Here is a 22396-nt window from a genome sequence, read left to right as displayed (position 1 = left end):
TCTTGGAACTGATCAGTTTTTGCAAATGAAAATGAAATACCCTGGCACTGTTCAATAGTGCTCGGAGGTGCTACACCACACAATTGTGGAATGTGAGTTTGTATTTACCAAACAATGGGCTTAATTTTCCTAGTCCCAGGTAGCAGGAGTTGGCAGAGGGGCTGGGAAAATAAGGGCGAGCTGCTTAGCGATGGCTCCCCAATGCATTCCTGCTGCCAGAGAAGTTTCCCGGGGTGACCTGGGATGCGGATCGCCTGCCCACTGCATGGAGGCGGGCAGGCAATTTAAATCATTAAGGCCTCAGTTGGGTGCGATTTTGCAGCACTGCCAGCATTTTGCCAGTGATGCAGCCCCTGCTGTGTGGGGAGGCTGCCAGCTCCGTGGAGATGGTCTCATTGCAGCAGTCCAGGTCCATCGGAGCCAGAGACTCCATTCCCCAAAGAAGAGGACGAGGGCAGGAAAGACATCTCCCACAGCTCCAACGATCCAACTGGAGAGGTTCTCCCTCTGATCCGAAGGGCCAGTCGCCTTACCCCCGCTCAAATATTTAATAATTTTTATGCCATTTTGAGGCACCCTCGCTTTCTCAGACCTGCCTCAGCAATGCCCACCTCTCCCAGTGTGGCTCCTGAGGCTCTAGAACATGGCTGGCAGTGTTCGGAGCTAAGGACTGTGAACACTGAGGCAGCCAATTAGGAGGCTGCCTCTGGGAAAGTAGCTTCCCCGGTCTTGTTCCTGGCAAGCGTGGGCTTGTGACCCCCTTTGGTCCCAACGTTGGGGTCCCAAAGCCCATGGGAAAACCCTGCCCATTGAGTTTCAGTCCCAACTATGCCCCCAAGAATGAGAACTAAGTACTTCTCCACAGCAAAAGGAAGGAAATAATTGGAGTTGACAAAGATCTTTTTTGTGCACCTTCCCACAATCAACAGAAAAGTGGCATTGGCAAAGGCCTGGGAACATGCTATTTGATCTCCCTCTTAGCAGGCTGTGTCCTGAGAAATCTAAAGAGGATAAATAAAATACATTCAAAAAATATTGCGAGTAATCCCTGATTTTAATCACTCCACCATTAGTGGCTGCATCTTTTGTTGCCTAGCTTTGGAATACCCTCTCTATACCTCGCTGTCTCTCCACCTCGCTTTCCTCCTTTAAGCCACTCCTTGAAACCTGCCTCTTTGACCAAACTTTTGCTTATCTGATGTAATATCTCATCTTGTGGCTCGGTGTATTCCTTTGTTTTATAATGCTCTTGTGAAGTGCCTTGGAACATTTTATTACATTAAAACTGCTGTATAAATATGAGTTGTTGTTTCTCCAAGGACTATGATGTGGTATTGGACCTACAGACCATGATAATCTCAAGGTTATGCTGTTTGATGCCCAGAGATCTCAGCCAAGACAGCAGTAGGAACATTACATTGGCCACAATATCTCTGTACCAGGGACAAGCCTGATTACAAGCAAGTGACCTGCGCTGTGTAACGTAAAGAAACTATTGGATCCATTGTGATAACTTCCTCTCCTTCCCATGTCAAACAGCTGGTATAAACTTACTCTGTATGTCCTAAGTTCATACATGAAAAGAGACCACTTTGCCAAGGTGTCAGAGTTAATTCCACCCATGGAATCACACCTAGCATAAGTGAATGCTTTCAAGAGAGAAGGGGAAAAATTCAGGGGTCAGTCGGTGTTTCCAGAAAGCTAATTCATTATGTTGCCATGTTTCAGGTGAATTTCAGTTTGCAGTGGCCTCTGATGATAATTCTGAGTTCTGGCTGAGCACGAATGAAAACCCTACAAATGTCGCACTTCTGGCTAGAGTTGGAAAGGTATGATATCAATGTATGTTTCCAAGCCTAGATTAAAGGCTTGTTTCACTCGAGATACAGAATGAAACTCAGCTGTCTAATTTTAGTCATACCTTGATGGTCTTGATGGCCTGTGCATTTAGCAGCCAACAGACACTAGTGATGTGTTGACAAAACTGACATCAGAGAGTGGTATCCACGCACCGTGCTAAGGTCCACCTGCAGCACTGGAGATGATAAATGCTATGGCTCTTCACGTAATACCGTCTGCATAATTTGCTGTGCTAAAAATGTGGCAAAGCTACAGTGAAGAAAAATATTAACAGGAAAATACCCCCTTTCCCTCAAAACTTAGAAGGCCAGAATAAGGGAAAAAAACACATCTCTCTCTCTCACATGAACATATTATCCCAAATTAGCTGCAGCATCTAATGCTAGTTTAATTCCGTAGCTGTGTTGCTGTGGATGAGATGGTTAACATTACAACAATACAAATCTAAGAACTACAAAATAAAATTTAACACAAACCAAATTTCTAGTTAAAAATAGCAAATAACAATGTAAATGTTGCAGAAAGGGTTTTTTTTTTTAATAAGTCGATGAAAAATTCTTGGCATTGGACCAGGGTCTATGGGAGATGTTGATGAAGGGTACATTGTAATAAAGGGATATTAGTAGTGAATCAGAGACTAGAGGTATCGATATCAGTCTTGGGCCATGGGAGTCATCAGTACTGAGGTAGGAGGCCATTGGAGATCTGATCAGAAGGGTGATGGAAAAGCACCACAGTCCTAGGCAGCATTAATTATGTATTTGCAGCCCAGTGAAGACAACATAAGCTGGATTTTTAGCCCCCCGATGGCGACGGTCACAGGGCCACGGGTGCAGAATTTCACACCGCCAGCCGGCGTCCCAATTTGCTAGCACTATCCTGCCCCCAGGCCATTTTCCCGGAGGCAGGATGGGGGGCAGCAGAGCTACCCGCCTGCAAGCAGTGGGTAGTCAATTAAGGCTCTTTAAAGGCCTATTGTCAGAGGCCAACTGGAAGTTTTCAGTCTGCCTTCTGGTCCCCAGAGCCATCGGTGTCTAGGTCACCTGCCTGGAAGTGGCCTTTTGGTGAAGACTGGGGGTGGGGTGGGGGGGGAAGGTCGGGGGGAGCTGCTGGCAGCACTCCAGGCAGGCTTTGAAGCCCTCCCCATCTGCCTGGCTTCAGCTGCAGCTGCAGGCCGCCAATGGAGAGGTTTCTTATTTTAAAGTTTAAAAAGTTGGAGAGGCTGCTTCAAAATGGAGGCACCCTCTCTCTCCCTTACCTGAAAAGGCAGCCTGCTGCTTCAGTGCCGGAGGGTCTCCTCTTGGCACTCCAGCTTTGAGAGCTGCCTCACCATCCTGAATTGGACAGTGAGCCCACCCTCTGGCCCCTAATTGGCCAATTTGGGGAAAATCACTGCCAGGTGACTGTTTACCCCACAGTGCGGGCTTCTGACCCCCTTTAGACCCTGATGTTGAGGTCCTGAAGCCCACAAGGAAAGTCCTGCCCCATGTGTCTACCATTACTTTATCTCTTAGCCTGATGTTAGACGAAATGGGGGAGCAAGGGAGTTGGAGCAACATCTGATAAGGACACTGCTGAGATTGATGCTGGAGACAAAGCATGCTATGTGAAATCTAAATAGGAAAATCTCGTTAAATTTTCTACATCAGGAAACTGGGACTTTTGCAAGCCGATTTTGGCACCCTATGTATGCGCCTCGGTTGTCCAATCCACACAGTTCACCATTCCAACTCAGGAAATGAAGTTACACTTCATTTGCGTGATCAGGTTTTATGTTTAGTGTAAGATTTGATAAGATAGAGATGTTTTATACCCCCTTCTAAGGTGGGAACAGACTTGGCAGCACAACAGCTTGTTGTGAATCGACTTTATTGAGATAAAGATGAGGACAAGTTTAAGTTTTCAGATAAACCGTAGTCACAAACTCAGGCAGTAATTAACAGTCTAACAGATACTACCCATATTAGAGACTGGATGGCGGAGCGCATGACGAGTTTCTTTTGCAGCTTTTGGTCTTCAAGTTTCCCTTGTCGGTCTCTCTCTCTCTCGTCTCCTGTTGTTGTTGTTCTCTGCCGTACTGTAGCAAGGATAGGACTACTTTTATCCTAATATAAAAGAAAAATACTGTGGATGCTGGAAATCTGAAATAAAAACAAGAAACGCTGGAAATACTCAGAGAAGCAGAGTTAATGTTTCAGGTAAGTGACCCTTCAGTTCTTTCAGATCTGAAACATTAACTCTGCTTCTTTCTCCACAGATGCTGCCAGACCTGCTGAGTATTTCCAGCAGTTCTTGTTTTTACTACTTTTATCCTGGCAGCTTTCCAGTTAACCCTCCCCTCTCCCAATCAGTCTTGTATTAAAGGATGCCTTTCTTAACCAACCAAGGATTGTTTTGTGACGGTTGCTAACCTTTCGGATTTGTGCAAATAGTACCCTTTTGTGTTGACTACTTTATCTCAATGCTTTTACATTTCGAGGTTCCTTATCTCATTACAAGGCAAATCTACGCAGAAGCTATTTTTACTGTCTGCTGTCAAGGTCTCCCCCTTTTGCTGCAAGTAAGCATTTTAAAACATGACATAATCTCCCAGAATCCCTCTGCCTTGACATCTTGTCCATACTGTGCCCTATTACCTACTTTTTTCCACTTTACCATACTACAAAGAAGGGTTCTAATAAAGCTAAATGTTAGTTTATGATAATAAGTTAGTTGTTAGTTTATAATAGCCGGATTTTAACAATTAGTACGTTGGTTAGTAACTTTTGGTAACCTAATAATTACATGCAGGAATGGCATGTAATACTGTCCCCTTTACATTGAAACGATGTGATTGCAAACAAAAATCAAGTTAACATTCTCCTGTTTTCCAATGTAGACTGGTAAGGAGTGGACAGCCCCAGGAGAATTTGGAAAATTTGAAAGTCAAGTCTCCAAGTCAACACAGTAGGTGTATTGTTGTTCAATTGGCTAAATCATTTCTCCCTTCTAGTTGCTGCCTAAGAATATTTCTTTTTCAGAAACATGACAGCTAATTTTCTTTGTAGTGATGCTGTCCTTTCACAGGTTGCATATTAAAATATTGTTTTGCTACTTACCATCACAAATGTTGTATGGTTGATTGGCTTTTGCCTGTACAGGTTACTTTACAGTAATATCCTTTTAGAAATTGTAAAATGCTGCAGTTAAAATGACGAGATGTAAAAATTGTTGGAATTTTTGTTAAATAAGATCGAATAATGTTTGTTGTTTCTGCCCATTAAATGCAAATATATATTACTCTTAATTAAATCAATTTTTAAAAGAATTCTAACAAAGGATAGCTGCACTGGGAGAACATGGGAGTCCCAACTGTAACAGTTGAGTTTGAATCAAACTCTTGAGTGAGAGTGACACTCTTAAGTTCCCCAAAAGGAAAACTTTCATTACTGTCGGTTGCATTTTTGGGGTCTTGAAAGCATCTACACCCACATTGTTGAATTTGGCACCTTGGAGGGGCAATCAGGCTGTTGCATTGACTGGCTGAAGGATAGACTATCCCAGCAGCTTAATCAAAGATGGGAGGAAAACAGTTGTTTTTTTTTTAAAGGAAACTTGTTCGAATAAATCTTGGTTTAAGTATATATCAGTCTTGATGAAGTTGCTGTTTATAATGTATATCAGTATCTTAATCTGGCCCCACCTTGAAGTACTGTGTAAATTCTGGTCACTGTACGATGAGAGAGGCATTTGGGCATTGGAGAGGGTGTAGTGTACGAAACTAGGATAAGGCACCTGAGTTATCAGGGGAGGCTGTAGAAACTGGGTAGGTTTAGAAAAGACTCAGGGGTAATCTTAGTCAAATTCAAGATTCCAAAGGATATAGCCAAGAAAAGCATAATTATGTTTAACATAGTGACTGATTCCACAAAAGACCATAGCCATAGACTTAGAAGAGTAAGTGTGAAGAAACAGTTAGTTTTAACATTTTTACACAGGTGAGTAAGTAACAAGGAGTCCAATTTTATGGAGTGTTGCTTCTATAGAGCATTAAACTTAGGGAATTTGGTGCAGTGAGGGAAGAGATGCTATTCTGGTATTAAAAAAAAACAAGGAGCAATCCAAAAGAGAGAGCAGGAGACAGCGAGCGCTGAGATCTAGAGGCATTAATTAAAATGAACAGTTTATACAAGGAACTAGATTCTAAAAGAGAAAATGGAGTTTTTTAAAGATTGTGGATGGGCAGCTGCGACCTGTTGCTTGAAATTCCTGTGCCATGTGGTTTCTGAGCTTGAAAGGTAGCTGGTGTCACTGCGAAGCATCATGGTGACTGAGAGTTTCCTGGTTTGTGCATTCCAGGAGCTGGCCACCCCACAGGCAGAGTGTTTCCGGATAGTAGATGGGTGGCCATCCAGAAAAATAGGAAGAGGCAGGAAGTGCAGGAGTCTTTGGGATATATGCCACTCTCAAATCGATACTCAGCATTGGAGACGGCTGGGAGAAACGACACCTTGAAAGAGTGCAGTCCAGACCATGGCGCCAATGGGCAAGGGTCTGCGCAGGGGGGAACAGCAAAGCAAATGTAGTCATTATAGGAGATTCCATAGTTAGGGGGCCAGACAGGTGTTTCTGTAACTGTCATGATAAGTTCTGCATGGGGTGTTGCCTCCCTGGTGCAAGGGTAAAGGACGTCACACAAAGGGTGTAGAATATTCTGCAGGGAGAAGGGAGTGAGCTAGAAGTTATGTTACATGTTGGTACCAACAACATAGGGCAGATATTGAGGTCTTCTGGTCAGACTGTCAGGAGCTAGAGAAGGAAGTTAAAAAAGTAGGACCTTGAAGGTAGTAATTTCTGGTTTACTCCTAGTGTCACACACTAGCGAGAGTAGACACAGGAAAGTAGAGAGGATCAATGCTTAGCTTGAGGCATAGTGCAGGAGGGAAACTTTCAGGTTCTTGGGGCATTTGGACCAGTTCTGGGGCAGGAGGCATCTATTCAAAAGAGACAGGTTGCACTTCAATAGGACTGGGACCAGTGCCCTCACATGGAGGTTCACTAATGTGGTTGGGGATGGTTTAAACTAAGTTGGCAGGAGGTGGGCACCAACATGTAGAAGTACAAAAGAGGAATAATTTACATAAAGGAGTGTTGTTGGCATCCTTCCATCTAGGAAAGATGATGTACAATAAAGGAGTGAGAGTGTTGGATAATACTAGAGAAAGACGTAATACCATCTTAGATAGGAGCAGACTAAGAAGGACTAAGAGGAATGCAAAGACTGGTTTACAATGCATGTATGTAAAGACACAATGTGGAGTGAACAAGGTTGATGAGGTGCAAGCACAAATAGCCATATGGGAATATGATGTAATGGCAATAACGAAACATAGCTCAAAAATGGTGAGGACTGGGTGATCTTTGTGTCATCTGCAAATTTAGCTACCATGTCATCACTTCCCTTATCTAAGTCATTGATATAAATTGTAAAAAGTTGAGACCCCAGCACAGACCCCTGTGGGACTCCACTCGTCATATCCTGCCAATCACAAAAGGATCCATTTATGCATACTCTCTGTTTTCTGCCAGCCAGCCAATCTTCTATCCATGCTAATGTGTTACTCCCTACACCATGAGCTCCCACTTATTATCTACTATTAACTCCTCATTCTAACTCTCTAGAGGACCAACACTAACTTTACTTATTTCCTTTTTAAATACCTGTAGAAACTCTTGCTATCCGTTTTTACATTTCCAGCTAGCTTCCTCTCATACTCTAATTTCTTTCTCCTGATTAACCTTTTTGTGATTCTCTGCCATTGTTTATATTCTGACCAATCATCTGACCTGCCACTCATCTTTGCACAATTATGTGCCTTTTCCTTAAGTTTGATGCTTTCTTTAACTTCTTTAGTTAATCACGGATGGTGGGTCCTCCCCTTAGAATTTTTCTTTATAGTAGGATTTTGCTTATCCTGAGTATTCTGAAATATCCCCTTGAATGTCTGCCACAGCTTCTGTATTGATCTATCTCCTAGCCTAGTAACCCAGTTCCCTTCAGCTAGATCAGCTTTCATGTCCACATGGTTGCCCTTATTTAAATTTCAAATGCTAGTCTTAGACTCTCTCTTCTCTCTTTCAAACTGGATGTAAAATTCAATCGTATTGTGGTCGCTGCTACCTAGAGGTGCCTTTACTTTGAGGTCATTAATTAATCCTGTCGCATAACGCAATACCACGTCTAATATAACCTGCTCTCTGGTTGGTTCCTGAAAGTTCTGCTTAATCCAGGAACCCAAGTTGATACTCTGGGGACATGGGTTCAAATCCCACCATGGGAGCTGGTGGAATTTAAATTCAATTCATTAATAATAAATTCAATGAATTAATTTAAAAAAAAATCTGGAATTGAAAGCTAGTCCCAGTGATGGTAACCATGAAACTACCTTTGACTGTCGTAAAAACCCATCTGGTTCAATAATGTAATAAAAACAGGAAATGCTGGAAATACTCAGCAGGTCTGGCTGCACGTGTGGAGAGAGCAGCAGAGTTAACATTTCAGGTCAGTGACCCTTCTTTGTTGGTTCACTAATGTCCTTTAGTAAAGGAAATCTGCCATCCTTACTTTGTCTGAACTACATGTGATTCCACAGACCCACAGCAATGTGGTTGACTCTTATCTGTCCTCTGAATTCAGTTGTCAAGGGCAATTAGGGATGGGCAACAAAAGCTGTCCTTGCCAGCGATGCCCACATTCCATGAAACAAATTTTAAAAATTGCCCCGCAAATTACAAGAGGACAAATTGATGACTCAGTCAAAAAGTTGTTATGCTTGATGGGGTTAGTTTATTTGTACCCAAGGTTACAGATTTAAAATGGGCACAGATTTAAATTAATTATAGGAAAAGTAAAATGTTTATAGATTTAGCAGCTTGAGAAAGAGGAGGAGAAAAGAAAATGATTTAAAACACTTTTATTACTTTACTCCCAGCAAATGCAGGCCTAACCAGTATCTAGAATTAGAATCCTCAAGTATGTTATTAACTATTAATCAGGCAATCACCCAAAGTGGCCAGCTCCTGTTGATTGTAGATTCTTCTCCCGATGATGAACTGGCTTCTCTCGTTGAGATATCCTTCCAACAAGCCGGGATTGTTTTCCTTCAAATGCAGTAAAAAATCTCCGATGTGTTCAAGCTCATATACCCCTTTTCAGGGGATGAGCCTGTATTACTTTACTGACAGGCCACACCGTCCAATGAAGTTTCTTGAATAGCAGAATAATCTGTTATATTCTGTGCCTTTTGATAAAACCATAGGGTTTGAACCCGCCCAGAAAGCTGTCCATCTTTCTTTTGCTTTCTCCAGTAATTTTCTATCATGTGACGCACCTTGCTGTCGATCTTCTAGAAAAAGATGTTTGTACTTTGCTGGAACACTATGCTCCATTTTATCTCAATTGTAGTGTCTACCCAAGGTATAGTCTTCATAAATTCAAATACCAATCTGTCTCCCTTTCCTGCACTATCTCTCTTGTTTTTCCTGATGGTATTTGTTTTAGGTTCGCAGTTCAGCAGGTTTATTTTAGAAAGATTGAAATTTGCACAAGATATTCTGTTTTAAGTCTAGTCCAGTTCAACACAAGGCATGATGGATAATATGGTCAAGCTTTTTGCCATGAATTCCTTTAAAAAGGGTATTTTTTTTGTCCTACATAAGGTAGATAAAGAAAAGCTGTTCCCTTTGGCTGATAGTACAAGGACTAGGGAACATAGATTTAAGGTTTTGGGCAACAGATACAGGGATGGGAGTGGGGGTGTGAGGAAGAACATTTTTACGCAGCAAGTGGTAATATCCTGGAACACTCTGTCTACAAGGGTGGTGGAAGTGGAGACGATCACTGATTCCAGAAGGGTATTGGATAGGCACTTGAGGGAAATAAACTTGCAGGACTACAGGGATAGAGTGGGGGAATGGGACTGACTGGATTGCTCTAAAGAGAACAGGCATGGACTCGATGGGCCGAATGGCGGCCTCCTGTCTTGTTATGACTCCAAGGGCACTGAATGTATGGAGTAGATGGCTAATGGTGGAAATAGCTGTTGATTGTATGCTTAATTCAAGAGAGAGTTGGATAACTACCTGGAAAAAAATTGATGGATCGATACGAGAGGTATGATTGAATATGGTATTTTCAAATTTATCTTTCTTAGGCCAAATAGATATAAATGTTAAGACCTGACCGTGTTGTAAACTATAATATTGTTGAGTTGAGTAAATGATGCAGGTGGAGGAGTAGAAAATGGTTGACTTGGTAGAAAGGCTCCAAAAGTGGCCTTGATTGGGACTTCCAAAATCCTACAGCTGGTTTTGGAATTGAGGGAAGGGGAGAAAATGATTGTAAGTGGACCATCTTATGACAATTCCTTGAAGCATGTTCTACAGAACAAGTAGTTTACTAATTTAAAGAGGTTTTATCTCCAGAGGATAATGATTAATAAAGGGTCTACAGTTGACGCATTAACATGTCTGTTCTCTCTGCAGGTAATGACCGACCTGTTGAATGTTTTCAGCATTTTCTGTTTTTGGTTTAGATTTCCAGCATGTCTTTTTTTTTTTTGCTTTTTGTGATTGAAACCATGAAGAATGCCATCCTTGCAGTTTTGAAACTGTATTGTGTAACCTGGTTAGGTCGCAACAATGTGAATAAAGCTGCTTACGTGCCATTTGTAGCTAGTAAGAAAACAGCAGTTTCTCCTGAGTAGTTATTGTACAGATTGACTAGAATTAATTTCACCTATGAAAAATATTGAGTTCATCCAAATATATTGTTTTACTATAGACTCTAAAAGCACTTAAGATTGCCTTCAAATTGAGTTCTGTACAAAATTTTAACCAGTAATCAATGACAATATAATTATATGCTAATCGGTTAATCTAATGGCAGTGCCTGTCTGCTACTTGTGGTTCTATGAGGCAGCAAAACTTGAATGGTAAAAAATTGGCAATAGCTTGATAAGTGATCTGTCGAGATAGTACATTTCTGTAAAGTGATGTATCAAAAATTAGTGCAAACATTTAATGCTAGTGTACAGAGTAAGCCAGAGTCCTCTGCATGTAAATTTCATATAGATACATTTTTATTTTTACGTTTATTTTAAAGAATGTGTGTTTATATATGCACTACCTGTCTGTGCCACTTGATTTTCTGTTGGCATAACTGACCATTCAAACTTCACGTTTTTCTTTAATAAGTTTGTCAATGGAGTGACTACTGTGCTGAAATTAGGGACAAATTTCCACTAGAAATCGCACATACTCAGAAATCGTAACACTTCTTCCTTTGTCTTGTGTGTTCTACGCCAGGAAGCTTCTTGTTGAAGGATAAACCGGAGCCAATCTTTATACAGTCTTACATTTATTTTGCAGAGTCATAGATTATTAACATATAGCTCCTGACTCAAACCTCCACTCAGTTTCAGTAAGTGTCTCCTTATACGTGCTCAAGTAAGACCCTAATTAATACACTCCACCTACATATAATTAAACACAATTGATGTACAATTAACAGATGCCCTTCTTTCTCTTTAAATAAAACTTATAGTTTAACATGCACAAACAACATTTCAAAACAAAGCAAAATAAATTCATATTCTGTACAAAGCATTATATTGTGAGACACCCCTCCTCTAGGACCCCTAACAAGTTCTTTGTACAAGCATGTCTTTTTGTAAAACAGTCCGATATTTAATGACTTGCTTCTATCCGTTTAATTTGGGAGATTTCCTTTATGTCCAGCATTTGTTTTAAGCCAGCAAGGTCAATTCGTAACCTTTTCTCACTCTCATTTTTTGTAGAGTGTACATATTCCCTCAAGGAACGGTTATCTACATAACATTCAATGGGTATCCTACCTTCAGTATGCCTCTTGTACAGAATCTCTCCTAAAATATTTGACAAACAGTACCCCTAGCCACTGCCTCCACATGAGCCAGTGTTTCTGCAGCTAAAGTACTTTTAGCAAGCTTTTTATTTTCTTAGCTTCCCAAGCTAAAGGACAACATTTCTCATTTTCACCCACAGAAATATTATGAAACCAGGTACATTTGACTACCATCAGGAAGATTAGCACATGAAGCATCACTAAAAGTGACTAATTTCACATTCTTTGTGTCACCCAAGGATGGGAACTTAAATAACCATTTCTCCAGATTTTTAAAAAAATCAAAAGCAGAAAATGCTGGAAATACTCAGCAGGTCAAGCTGCATCTGCGGAACGAGAAACAGTGTTAACATTACAGGCCATGACCTGTTTTTCTCTCCACAGATTCTGCCTGACCTGCTCTGTATTTCCAGCATGTTCTGTTTTTGCTTCAGATTTCCAGCATCTGCAGTATTTTGCTTTTGTATTCATTTTTAAAAATGTTTTATTTGCCCTTAGAAGACTCTCAACTTTTGGGTGAGCACGACTAACTGGGATAGGAGTATGTGTTGTTGATTTAAAGTTATTCCAGACCCAGCCTGCTTAATATCTAAACCAGTATATTTAAAAGCCCCACAAGCCTGACTCCTAATCTTACATTCTACTCTAATCTTATTAACATATTTCTAAAGTTCCCCAGTACCACCCCATAAGAAGTCATCAACGTGTATCATGAAGATGCCTGAAAGTTTCTCTTTATGATGCCAATAAAACATTACAGGATCTGCTTTTGATTGAACACAACCAATTTTCAACAAAACAGATCTCACCAAGAAATATCACACCCTGAAAGCATAATTAAGGCCATAGACGCATTTGTTCAGTTTCCATAGTTTTCCTTCTGTATCTGCTGTCTCTTTAGGTGGCTTTAGAAACATTTCTGTCTGCAAAGTATCACCCTGCAGAAACACAGCTTTTATGTTGACTGATCTATACTCCATGAATATGTAGCCAAAAGAGCTAAAAAGATTTTCAAGATTACTTTTCCAGCTGTGGGAGAGTCCACTCTAACATCTGTACCACCCAGTCGCTCTTCAAAACCCCTCGCAAGTAGCCTCGTTTTAGCCTTATATGTCCCATCTGCAAGGACCTTTTCAGTACAAATCCAGTGATGTGACAAGGCTGGCTGCCCCTTATCTGGTCCCTCAGAATAAATACCAAACCCTCTCCAACTCTCTCTTTGTTGGCAGCCACCAGAACTTCACGGTCATGAGGACTTCTGCATCTAGTTCTATTGCAAGACTGCTCTGTGGCCTTTATTGTTTGTCTACTATTCAAGCTATAGCCTCTAATAACATTTTGATGTATGTCAGGGCTGCTACTGTAAGATCTCCCTCTTGCACTATGGGAGGCTCTTTCTCAAGTACGTGATCATTTCCAGATGCAAGAGTCACTTCCAGACCCACTATTAGAACTTGCACTGTGCTTTCTTACTCTCCACTCTTTTGCCCCATTCTGCCAGTCCATGGTCCTCGCTTCTTGGCCATCATCCTGAACATTCAACCAATATTTAAACTTGCCAGTAGATTTTCCTGCACATCCCACAATTGTCACATCACTCCATTCATTAGACCTCTCTGGAATATACATCACCTGAGTACCTACTCGGAGCAAATGGCCTTTGGATGCGATAGTGCTGTCCTCTGCGTCATGATCACTTACATTACCACTGTCCAGCCCTTGATCTACTGCATTCTGTTCCTCAGGATCCTCATCACAAAACACATGAGCATTTGAGGTACAAGGTGCCTCATTTCCTTCTATCAGCTGTTCAGAGTCTGGGATTTTGTAATCAACCCCGATTAATAGTGAGGAATGAACCTTAACAGTTTGATTTCCATGTTTGATACCTACTGTCTTACCATCACGACCTATCACCTTACCAGGGCCCTTCCATTCCCGATGACCCTCTCTTTTATGATACATCAAATCTCCTGAATTAAATCTCCTGAATTTAATTCTGTCTCAGGTGGCCTAATATGATGCCTCAGAGTCTCTGAGTTTTATCTGAGACCGCAGCCTTGATGAAAGCACGTCTCCTTGCATGTAAGGCATTCAAATGTGTAGGAAAAATTGAACTAATTGTAGTAACTGCTAGAGAAGGATTCTGTCTCACAGCACAGAAGGCAATATGGACTTTCACCATATACCAATTGTTAGGGACCATACCCTCCAAACATCTGAAGTGATTTCTTTGCATGAACCACCCATACCAGTGTTAATTGTTAATTATGTTAAAGGTAAACAACTGAAGGGCATTGTTCAATTAAGGATATAAAGTGAATATAAAGAGAACCTGCTAGACACAAGGGGGTTGGTGAACAGAAGGCAGACTTGTGTAATGCTCATTCTGTGAATAAACTGACTAGCTAGAAAAGGATCGGCATCTAGTTTCATTCTTCACAGTTTGACTTGAGTCCATTTAACATGGTAGTGAGGATGGTTGCCTAAAGATGAAGATTGGAAACTAAGAACTTTTTTCAGCTGGGAGGTGAATTACTGCTAAGAGGAATGGCTGAAATCAAGTGTAAAGTGTCAGGATATAATTTCCCACTTCTATTCTCTGAATCTGCACCTTATGACCAATGGAAAAATGAAGTGGACATGTGGACACGGATTACGTCTTTACCAAATAGAAAACAAAGTATGGCCTTGGCACTGTCGCTTCCTCACAAAAGCAAATCAGGTGCAAAGTATTTTGTGAGCTGCAGGCCTGTCATTTGGACACTGAGAAAGGTTTGGAGCTTCTGTTAAGCTTTATGGCTAAAATCTATAAGAAAGATGATCTATTAAATGCATACCAGGCATGGACAGACTTTGATAAATTTAGAAAGATGGATGATCATTTCATAGAGGAATATATTGTGCAATTTAACACACTATATAACAGGCTGCAGAAATTCTATTTGGAAATTCCTTGTTCACTGCTTGCATTCAAATTGTTGGATAATGCTAAAGTGTCCTACATGGACAGGCTCCTGGTCTTAACTGGAGTTAGATTCTCAGAAAAAGACTTACTCTTGGATCAGATGTCTGCCACTTCAAAAAAAATCCTGGGAAAGCAGTCATTTCCAGCAGCCTTCATGGCACAAGTGGGATATTCGCCGGTGTCACAGAGGATGGAGGACTCGATGGTCACGGCATTTTGAGATCATTCGGACGGGGAGCATCAATACAGCAGAAGAATCACAGACAAAATAAATGAGGATGGAAACATTTTTGGCCAATCTGGCAGACGACAGGAATGGAGTAACAACAGACGAATGAACCCCAGGAATGTCCGGGGAATTATTAACAGGTGTTTCAGATGTGATCCAAAATATCATCATGCGGTAAACTGTCCAAAATGGAACAACAGGGTTTTCAGGACACGGAAGGTTTGGAAGTGGAAGATGATATTGCTCAGTCTGAGGGAATTGTACTGGCCACAAGAACCTTCAGTCCAGCAATGAGTGTACTAGTCGTGGATTCATTTAATTGCACATGCTGGATAGTAGTTGCACATCCACGGTATGTGGAATGGATTGGTTGAAATGCTAATTAGATTCACTAAGTAATAAGGACTGAAATAAGGTCATAGAGCATGAAAGTTCTACTTGCTGTAGGTTCAGGGATGACAACACATTAAAATCACTGAAAAGGGTGGTGATTCCATGCAAAATAGCTGGAGTAGGCCACTTTATTAGACAGATGTGGTATCGAGTGAGATACCGTTGCTGCTGAGCAAGCCTTCCTGAAAAAGGCACAAATGAAATTGGACTTGAAACATGATCAAACAATTTTCTCTGGAAAGTGAGTAGATTTGCAAGTTGCCCAATCAGGCGATTATTGTATCCCTTTAGCCCTAGCATCTCTAATAAGAATGTTGAAAACGTGTTAGTGGCATCAGACGATGGGAGTTTGAGAGATGAGCAAATTGTCTTAAAGTTGCATCGACAATTTGCTCATCTCTCGTCACAGATTAAAAATCCTACGAAAGGATGTGAGGGTGGTTGATGATGAGTGTGCAAAGCTTATTGAAGGGATTAGTGAAAAACATGATATATAAAAAGTATCAGAGGACATCAACACGCCCCAATAGCAGGAGGCTTTAATCAAGTAGGAGCTATGGATTTAAAGGTGTGAGACAAAAGAACAAGAACAAAGAACAGTACAGCACAGGAACAGGCCATTCAGCCCTCCAAGCCTGTGCCGATCTTGATGCCTGCCTAAACTAAAACCTTCTGCACTTCCGGGATCCGTATCCCTCTATTCCCATCCTATTCATGTATTTGTCAAGATGCCTCTTAAATGTCTCTATGGTACCTGCTTCCACCACCTGGACACAAGGACAGTGGGCGGCACAGTGGCGCAGTGGTCAGCACTGCAGCCTCACAGCTCCAGGGACCCGGGTTCGATTCTGGGTACTGCCTGTGTGGAGTTTGCAAGTTCTCCCTGTGTCTGCGTGGGTTTTCTCCGGGTGCTCCGGTTTCCTCCCACAAGCCAAAATACTTGCAGGTTGATAGGTAAATTGGCCATTATAAATTGTCACTAGTATAGGTAGGTGGTAGGGAAATATAGGGACAGGTGGGGATGTTTGGTAGGAATATGGGATTAGTGTAGGATTAGTATAAATGGGTGGTTGATGGTCGGCACAGACTCGGTGGGCCGAAGGGCCTGTTTCAGTGCTGTATCTCTAATCTAATCTAAAAAACAGAAACATTTTCATATTGCATTTCATAGACATGGCAACAAGATTCAGTCTTTCTACAGTAATACATGGTAAAGACAAAAGAATAATTGTAGATAGTCATAGAAAAATGGATTGGTACTGGACTGGGGGCACTGGCCAAGTTCCTGACTGATAATGCGGAGGAAATTTGCCAATGGTGAGTTTAGAGACGTGCGAAAATATAAATATTGTAGTGATGAACACCACAGCTGAAAGTCCTTTCAGTAATGAACTTTGTGAAAGAAATCATGCTGTGATTGATGAGATGCTCCATAAGATCTTAGTCGACCAACCAAATTGCAAGCTAACATCTGCCCTGGCGTGGGCAGTCCATGCGAAGAATTTGCTCCAAATGGTTGGGGGTTATAGTCCGCATCAGTTGGTCTTTGGGAGGAATCCCAAAATACCTCTTGTATTGTGTGATCACCCCCCAACCTTAGAAGGGATTACAGTTAGTTCCACCTTCTCTGAGCTCTTGAATGCCCTACATGGAGCAAAAAGGGCATTCATCATGGCAGAAGTCTCAGAGAAAATTTGGCGAGCCTTACGACATCGCATAAGACCATCAGAGATAAGCTTTACTCCTGGAAATTTATTATACTAAAAAAGAGAGGGTCAGAAAGAGTGGAAAGGTCTGGGCAAAGTGATAATGTGTGATGGGAAAACTGTGATTCTCCAACATGGTAGTCAAACTATGCGGATCCATTCATCTTGGTTAATAGGGATTGATTATAAACTTGCAGAATCTGAACAATTAGTAGAAAGTGATGCACCCTGTACCCCTCATACTCATATACTTGTCTGTTATGAGGAACAGAATGCAGTAGATAAGGGGCTAGATGAAGACAGACAAAATGATACTGGTGCATAAGATAGGGCTATTTTTCCCAAAGGCCAACTGCCTAAAGTCAGTACTAGGGTAACATACAAACCAAAGGGATCCACTAAATGGAGGGATGCGACCATTACAGAGAGAACAGGGAAAGCCACTGGCAAATTCAAACATTGGCTAAACGTACAAGATGATGGACAAAAGCTAAGATCTATGGACTGGCAAAATGAGATGAAACGGTGGGAAGCAAGAAAACACAGTGCGAGTCCCCATAGTGGATCTGGAAGTGACTCTGACATTAGGAAACGGTCATGTACTGCTGACTGAACCTCTGATTGTGAGAGGGAGAGATCCTGTAACATTAGTCCAGAAATAGATAAGAGGGCAAGTAGGAGCAGGAGTAGGCCATTCAGCCCGTCAAGCCTGCTCTGCCATTCAGTTAGATCATGGCTGATCATCGACCTCAGCACGACTTTCCTGCGCTATCCCCATATCCCTTGATGTCATTAGTATCCAAATATCTATTGATTTCTGTCTTGAACATACTCAATGATCAAGATGTGATCAAGATCTATGGCAAATGTGATCATGAAAATTTTCCTAGCTCTTTTAGCCTCATACTTGTGGGAATGTAGGTTGATTCGTGTAAAAGCCTCATTTTTGCAGGGTGAAAAATTTCAAAGAGAAGTGTTTTTGAAACCACCTAAAGAAGCGAGTAATGCAGGAGGGAAGCTGTGGAAATTTAACAAATGTGTTTATGAATTTAATGATGCATTGAGAGTATGGTATTTCTCAGTTAGGTCTGTCTTGCTGAAAGTAGGCTGTGTTCACCTGAAAGCAGATCCAGCAATGTTCTTCTGGTATCACAGAGAAATTCGCAGGCATCTTTATGATACATGCCGATGATTTTCTATAGGGTGGTTCTGTGGAATTTGAGCAATTGGTTATAGATAAATTAAAAGGCGAGTTTAAGATTGGAAGTCAGGCGGGGCATTTAAATATATAGGATTAGACATTGATCAGAATAGGTTGGGAATAACCTTAAATCAACAATCATATCTAGAAAGTGCTAATTGGATCCCCATAAATCAGACCTGGTCATTACAAAGATGATCTTACTTCCAAAGAAGGAACAGAGCAGCTAAGAAACCTGAATGGACATTTAAGATGGTTATGTGCTCAGACAAGGCCAGTTATGATGTATTGGAACTTAGAACTATGATGAAACACGCTACAATTGAGGATGTTTTGAGGGCAAATAAAATATTAAAGAAGTAAAACTCTGAGAAATGCATACTCATGTTTCCAGCATTGTGTGATCTGAAAGACACGAATTTAGTCATTTTTACTGATGCTTCTCATGCCAATCTTCCAGTTGGATATTAGAGTATAGCTGAGTTTCTTATTCTTGGTGGGAAAACATGGAAAGTGTTGTCCCTGGCTTGGGAAGCCAAGAAAATAGAAAGAGTAGTTAAGAGCACTCTAGCTGCAGAAAAACTGGTGTTGGTAGAAGCGATAGATAAGGGATTTTACTTATCTAACATTTTGAAAGAAATCCTACACAAGGGGCATTCTGGGAAAAGTTTGCCCATTGAATGTTATGTGGATAACCGTTCACTTTAAGATAATGCTCATTCAACAAAGAGTGTCACTGCAAAAATATTAAGGATTGATCTTGCCAGTATAAAAGAAAATGTTGAAGAGAAAAGAAATCTCTAAGATTAAATGGGTCGATGCAAGTTACCAATTATCAGACTGTTTTACTAAAATGAATGCTTGTTCCAAGAAATTGGTAGCGGTCTAGATGACCCTGTAATATGAGTTGTACGAAATATGGAAAATAATTTTTTCTTTTGTAATTGTTTTAAGTTTCCTTTTAAAGAAAGGGGTATCTGTTCATGGTTAAGTGTTATTGGTAAACAGCTGAAGGCATTGTTCAATTAAGGATATGAAGTGAATATGAAGAGAGCCTGCTGAACACAAGGGGGTTGGTGAACAGAATGCCGAAATGTGTGTAATACATTCTGTGAATAAACTGACTCGTTAGAAAAGGATCTGCATCAAGTTTCATTCTTCACAGTTTGACAGTTAATATTTTATGCAGCATTTCATTGATCACTGCGTGATTCCTTTCACAGAGTCCATTGCTGAAAGGACTTTCAGCTGTGGTATTCATGAGTCAGTTGCCAGCATTCGCCAGAGCTGGCGGGCAGCCATAAAGACAGGGCTAAATTGTGGCGAGTCGAAGAGACTTAGTAGTTGGCAGGAAAAAAGACAGAGGCGCAAGGGGAGAGCCAACTGTGCAACAGCCCCAACAAACAAATTTCTCTGCAGCACCTGTGGAAGAGCCTGTCACTCCAGAATTGGCCTTTATAGCCACTCCAGGCGCTGCTTCACAAACCACTGACCACCTCCAGGCGCGTATCCATTGTCTCTCGAGATAAGGAGGCCCAAAAGAAAAAAAGAAATTCATGACCATAATTTTCATGTTTTTTAACATGTCTCTGAATGCGTCATTGACAAATTCCCCTCCATTATCAGTCAGAAACTTTGCTGGTGCCGCAACTCAGGTCCCTATCCATTTCTCCATGATTTTATCTATAATCACCCTTTTATCCTTGCAATGTATTATTGTAGAAAAACTAAATCTGGTTGCCAGATCTATAAAGTATAGAATGACAATATTTTGTCTTTGTCTCATACCTTTAGATCCATGGCAACTACCTTGTTAAAGTTACCTTGTTAAAGTTAAAGCCTAATGGAAGGCTTACAATAGGACGTGACGGTGTCCTCCAATACTTTTTACAGATTTCACACTGCTCACTAGTCTCTTCTATTATCCTCGTATACTATTCATCAATCACACCATATTCTTTAGCAGGGTTTTTAAGCTTTGAGAAGAAGGATGTCTGTGTAACTTTTAAGACAATTTGCTTTTTTTTCTCGCAGATTCTTATCACCTGATGCTAATAATACATCTCTAACACTCTGATTAGGAACATCAGGTTTTGTTAAGGAGATACAGTAATACATTGACTGGGTAAACTGCAAATCCACTGACTTTCCAAAAACAATTGCCTTATCATGTTCCATATCAAGTTTCAGTTGTGTCTTTTTCATAGAAGGATTACTCAACAGTAATCTCACTAGAGACTACATCAGTACTGATAATGTGGTTTATTCCAGCTATTTTACATGGAATTACAACCCCCTTTAGTGACTTTGATGTATTGTCATCACCAAACTTAAAGCACATCGTACTTTTATACTCCTTAACCTTGCATTGATCCTCACTACCGAATGAATCCAGATAACATTTTAACCAATTAGTTCCACATACTGTTGACGTGCAAGCACTATCTTACACAGCACTGTTGAATGAACCTGTGACTAGCACGTCCATCACAGGACTAAAACTCCTTGTGACTAGTACAGTTCATTCAGATTCATCAGTATCTTCCTGTTCTGCCTCAGAATTCTCTGTGTCAAATGTCATTTTGAGGACCCTGCCTCTCCTCTTTGAGCAGCTCATTGCATAATAATACTTCAAGTCATACCTGAAGCACCTATTAACGGTTCCTGGGGCATTCCTGGGATTCATTCGCTTATTATTGCTGTTCCAATTTTGTCTTCTGCTATAATAGCCAGACCTGCTAAAGGTGCTTTCATCTCATTCCTCCTGTCTTTAACTCTTTTATTGTACTGATGCCTGCATCCAGTATCTGGACCATTTTGAAATCCAGCAGTCATTGAGTCCTCCATTCTTTGTGTCAGTGCAGAATGTCCTGTTTATCCTACCAATTCTGCAGAAAATGACGGTTTCCCCAGGAATTTTTTTAAGGCAGCAGACATCTTATCCAACAGGGAGTCTTTTTCCAAGAATCAATTCCCAGTTAGAACCAGGAGCCTGTCTGTATGTGACACCCTAGCACAATCTAGCAATTTAAAAGCTAGCACTGAACTAGGGATCTCCAAATTGAATTTCCTCAATCTTTTATACAGTCTGTTAAAGTCTATGATATATTTCTCCATTGAATAACCATCTGTTTTCTGAAATCTATCAAAGTCTGACAATGCCTCATTGGCATTTAATAGATGATTTTTCTTATAAATTTCATCCAAGAATTCTAACAGAAGATCCAAACCTCCTTCAGTATCCCACTGACGAGCATCCATTTCAAAATACTTTTTTACTTTTGGTAGCAAGTGAGAACGCCAAGGTCATACCTTGTTTCCTTTTTGATAGGGACGTAACCCGTGTCCACATATCCATTTCATTCTTCCACTGGCCATATTGTTCAGACTCTGAGAATATTGGAGGGAAATCATTCCCTGACGGTTTACATTTGCTTTCTGCCATTTTCCACACTAGCAACTGGGATTTTAGTTTTCTATGTGAATTTATTTTTTCTTAGTTTCCAGCCTTCAACTTTAGTCAACCATCTTCTGCTACCATGTTTTACTTCAGAAAGCTTATTGTTGAATGATGAAACTGGAACCAATCTTTATTCAGTCTCGCATTTATTTTGAAAACGATTACAAACGTATAGCTGATTCCTCAAACCTCCATTTAATTTTAGTAAGTGTTTATATGTGCTCAAGTAATTTCCTAATTAACACCTTCCATCTGTGTATAATTAAACACAATTGATATGCAATTAACATTGGGTACACGAAAGTCTATTATCACCTGTACCTTGGCCTCTTGTGGTAACACTTGATCTTGACCCACAATACGTCCTAAATAAGTGACTTTGGCTGTGGCAAACTCACTCTCTGCCAGGTTTATGACCAGGTTAGCCTTGGCCAGCCTGTCAAATGTCTTAAATGTCTGACGTGATAACTGCAAGTATCGCTGTACATCAGAAGGCCATCGATATACACAACACAATTATTCAACGCAGCAGTCACTGGATTGGTTAATTTTTAAAATGTGGTTGGTATATTTTTCATACTAAATGGCATGATTTTACATTGGAACAAACCATCTGGTGTCACAAAAGCAGGAATTGCTTTGGCTTGATCGGTCAAG

General features: G+C 40.8%; 1 protein-coding gene across 3 annotated transcripts in view; it reads left to right on the top strand.

Moving 5' to 3' along the window:
• b4galnt3b (beta-1,4-N-acetyl-galactosaminyl transferase 3b) overlaps positions 1–22396 on the top strand; it is a 264672-nt gene that overhangs the window by 142115 nt on the left and 100161 nt on the right. For all 3 annotated transcript variants that reach the window (XR_010976873.1, XM_068050686.1, XM_068050685.1), the window contains 2 exons: positions 1729–1829; positions 4739–4806. Coding sequence is in view for 2 of the 3 variants with exons in the window: in XM_068050686.1 (XP_067906787.1) it covers positions 1729–1829; positions 4739–4806 (169 nt within the window). In the remaining variant the exon portion in view is untranslated. The remainder of the gene's footprint in view (positions 1–1728; positions 1830–4738; positions 4807–22396) is intronic.

Source organism: Heterodontus francisci, chromosome 18, assembly GCF_036365525.1.
Source record: "Heterodontus francisci isolate sHetFra1 chromosome 18, sHetFra1.hap1, whole genome shotgun sequence".
Taxonomy (NCBI): Eukaryota; Metazoa; Chordata; class Chondrichthyes; order Heterodontiformes; family Heterodontidae; genus Heterodontus; species Heterodontus francisci.
The sequence above is the reverse complement of the archived record's forward strand: the minus strand, read 5'-3'. Positions and strand labels throughout refer to the sequence as shown.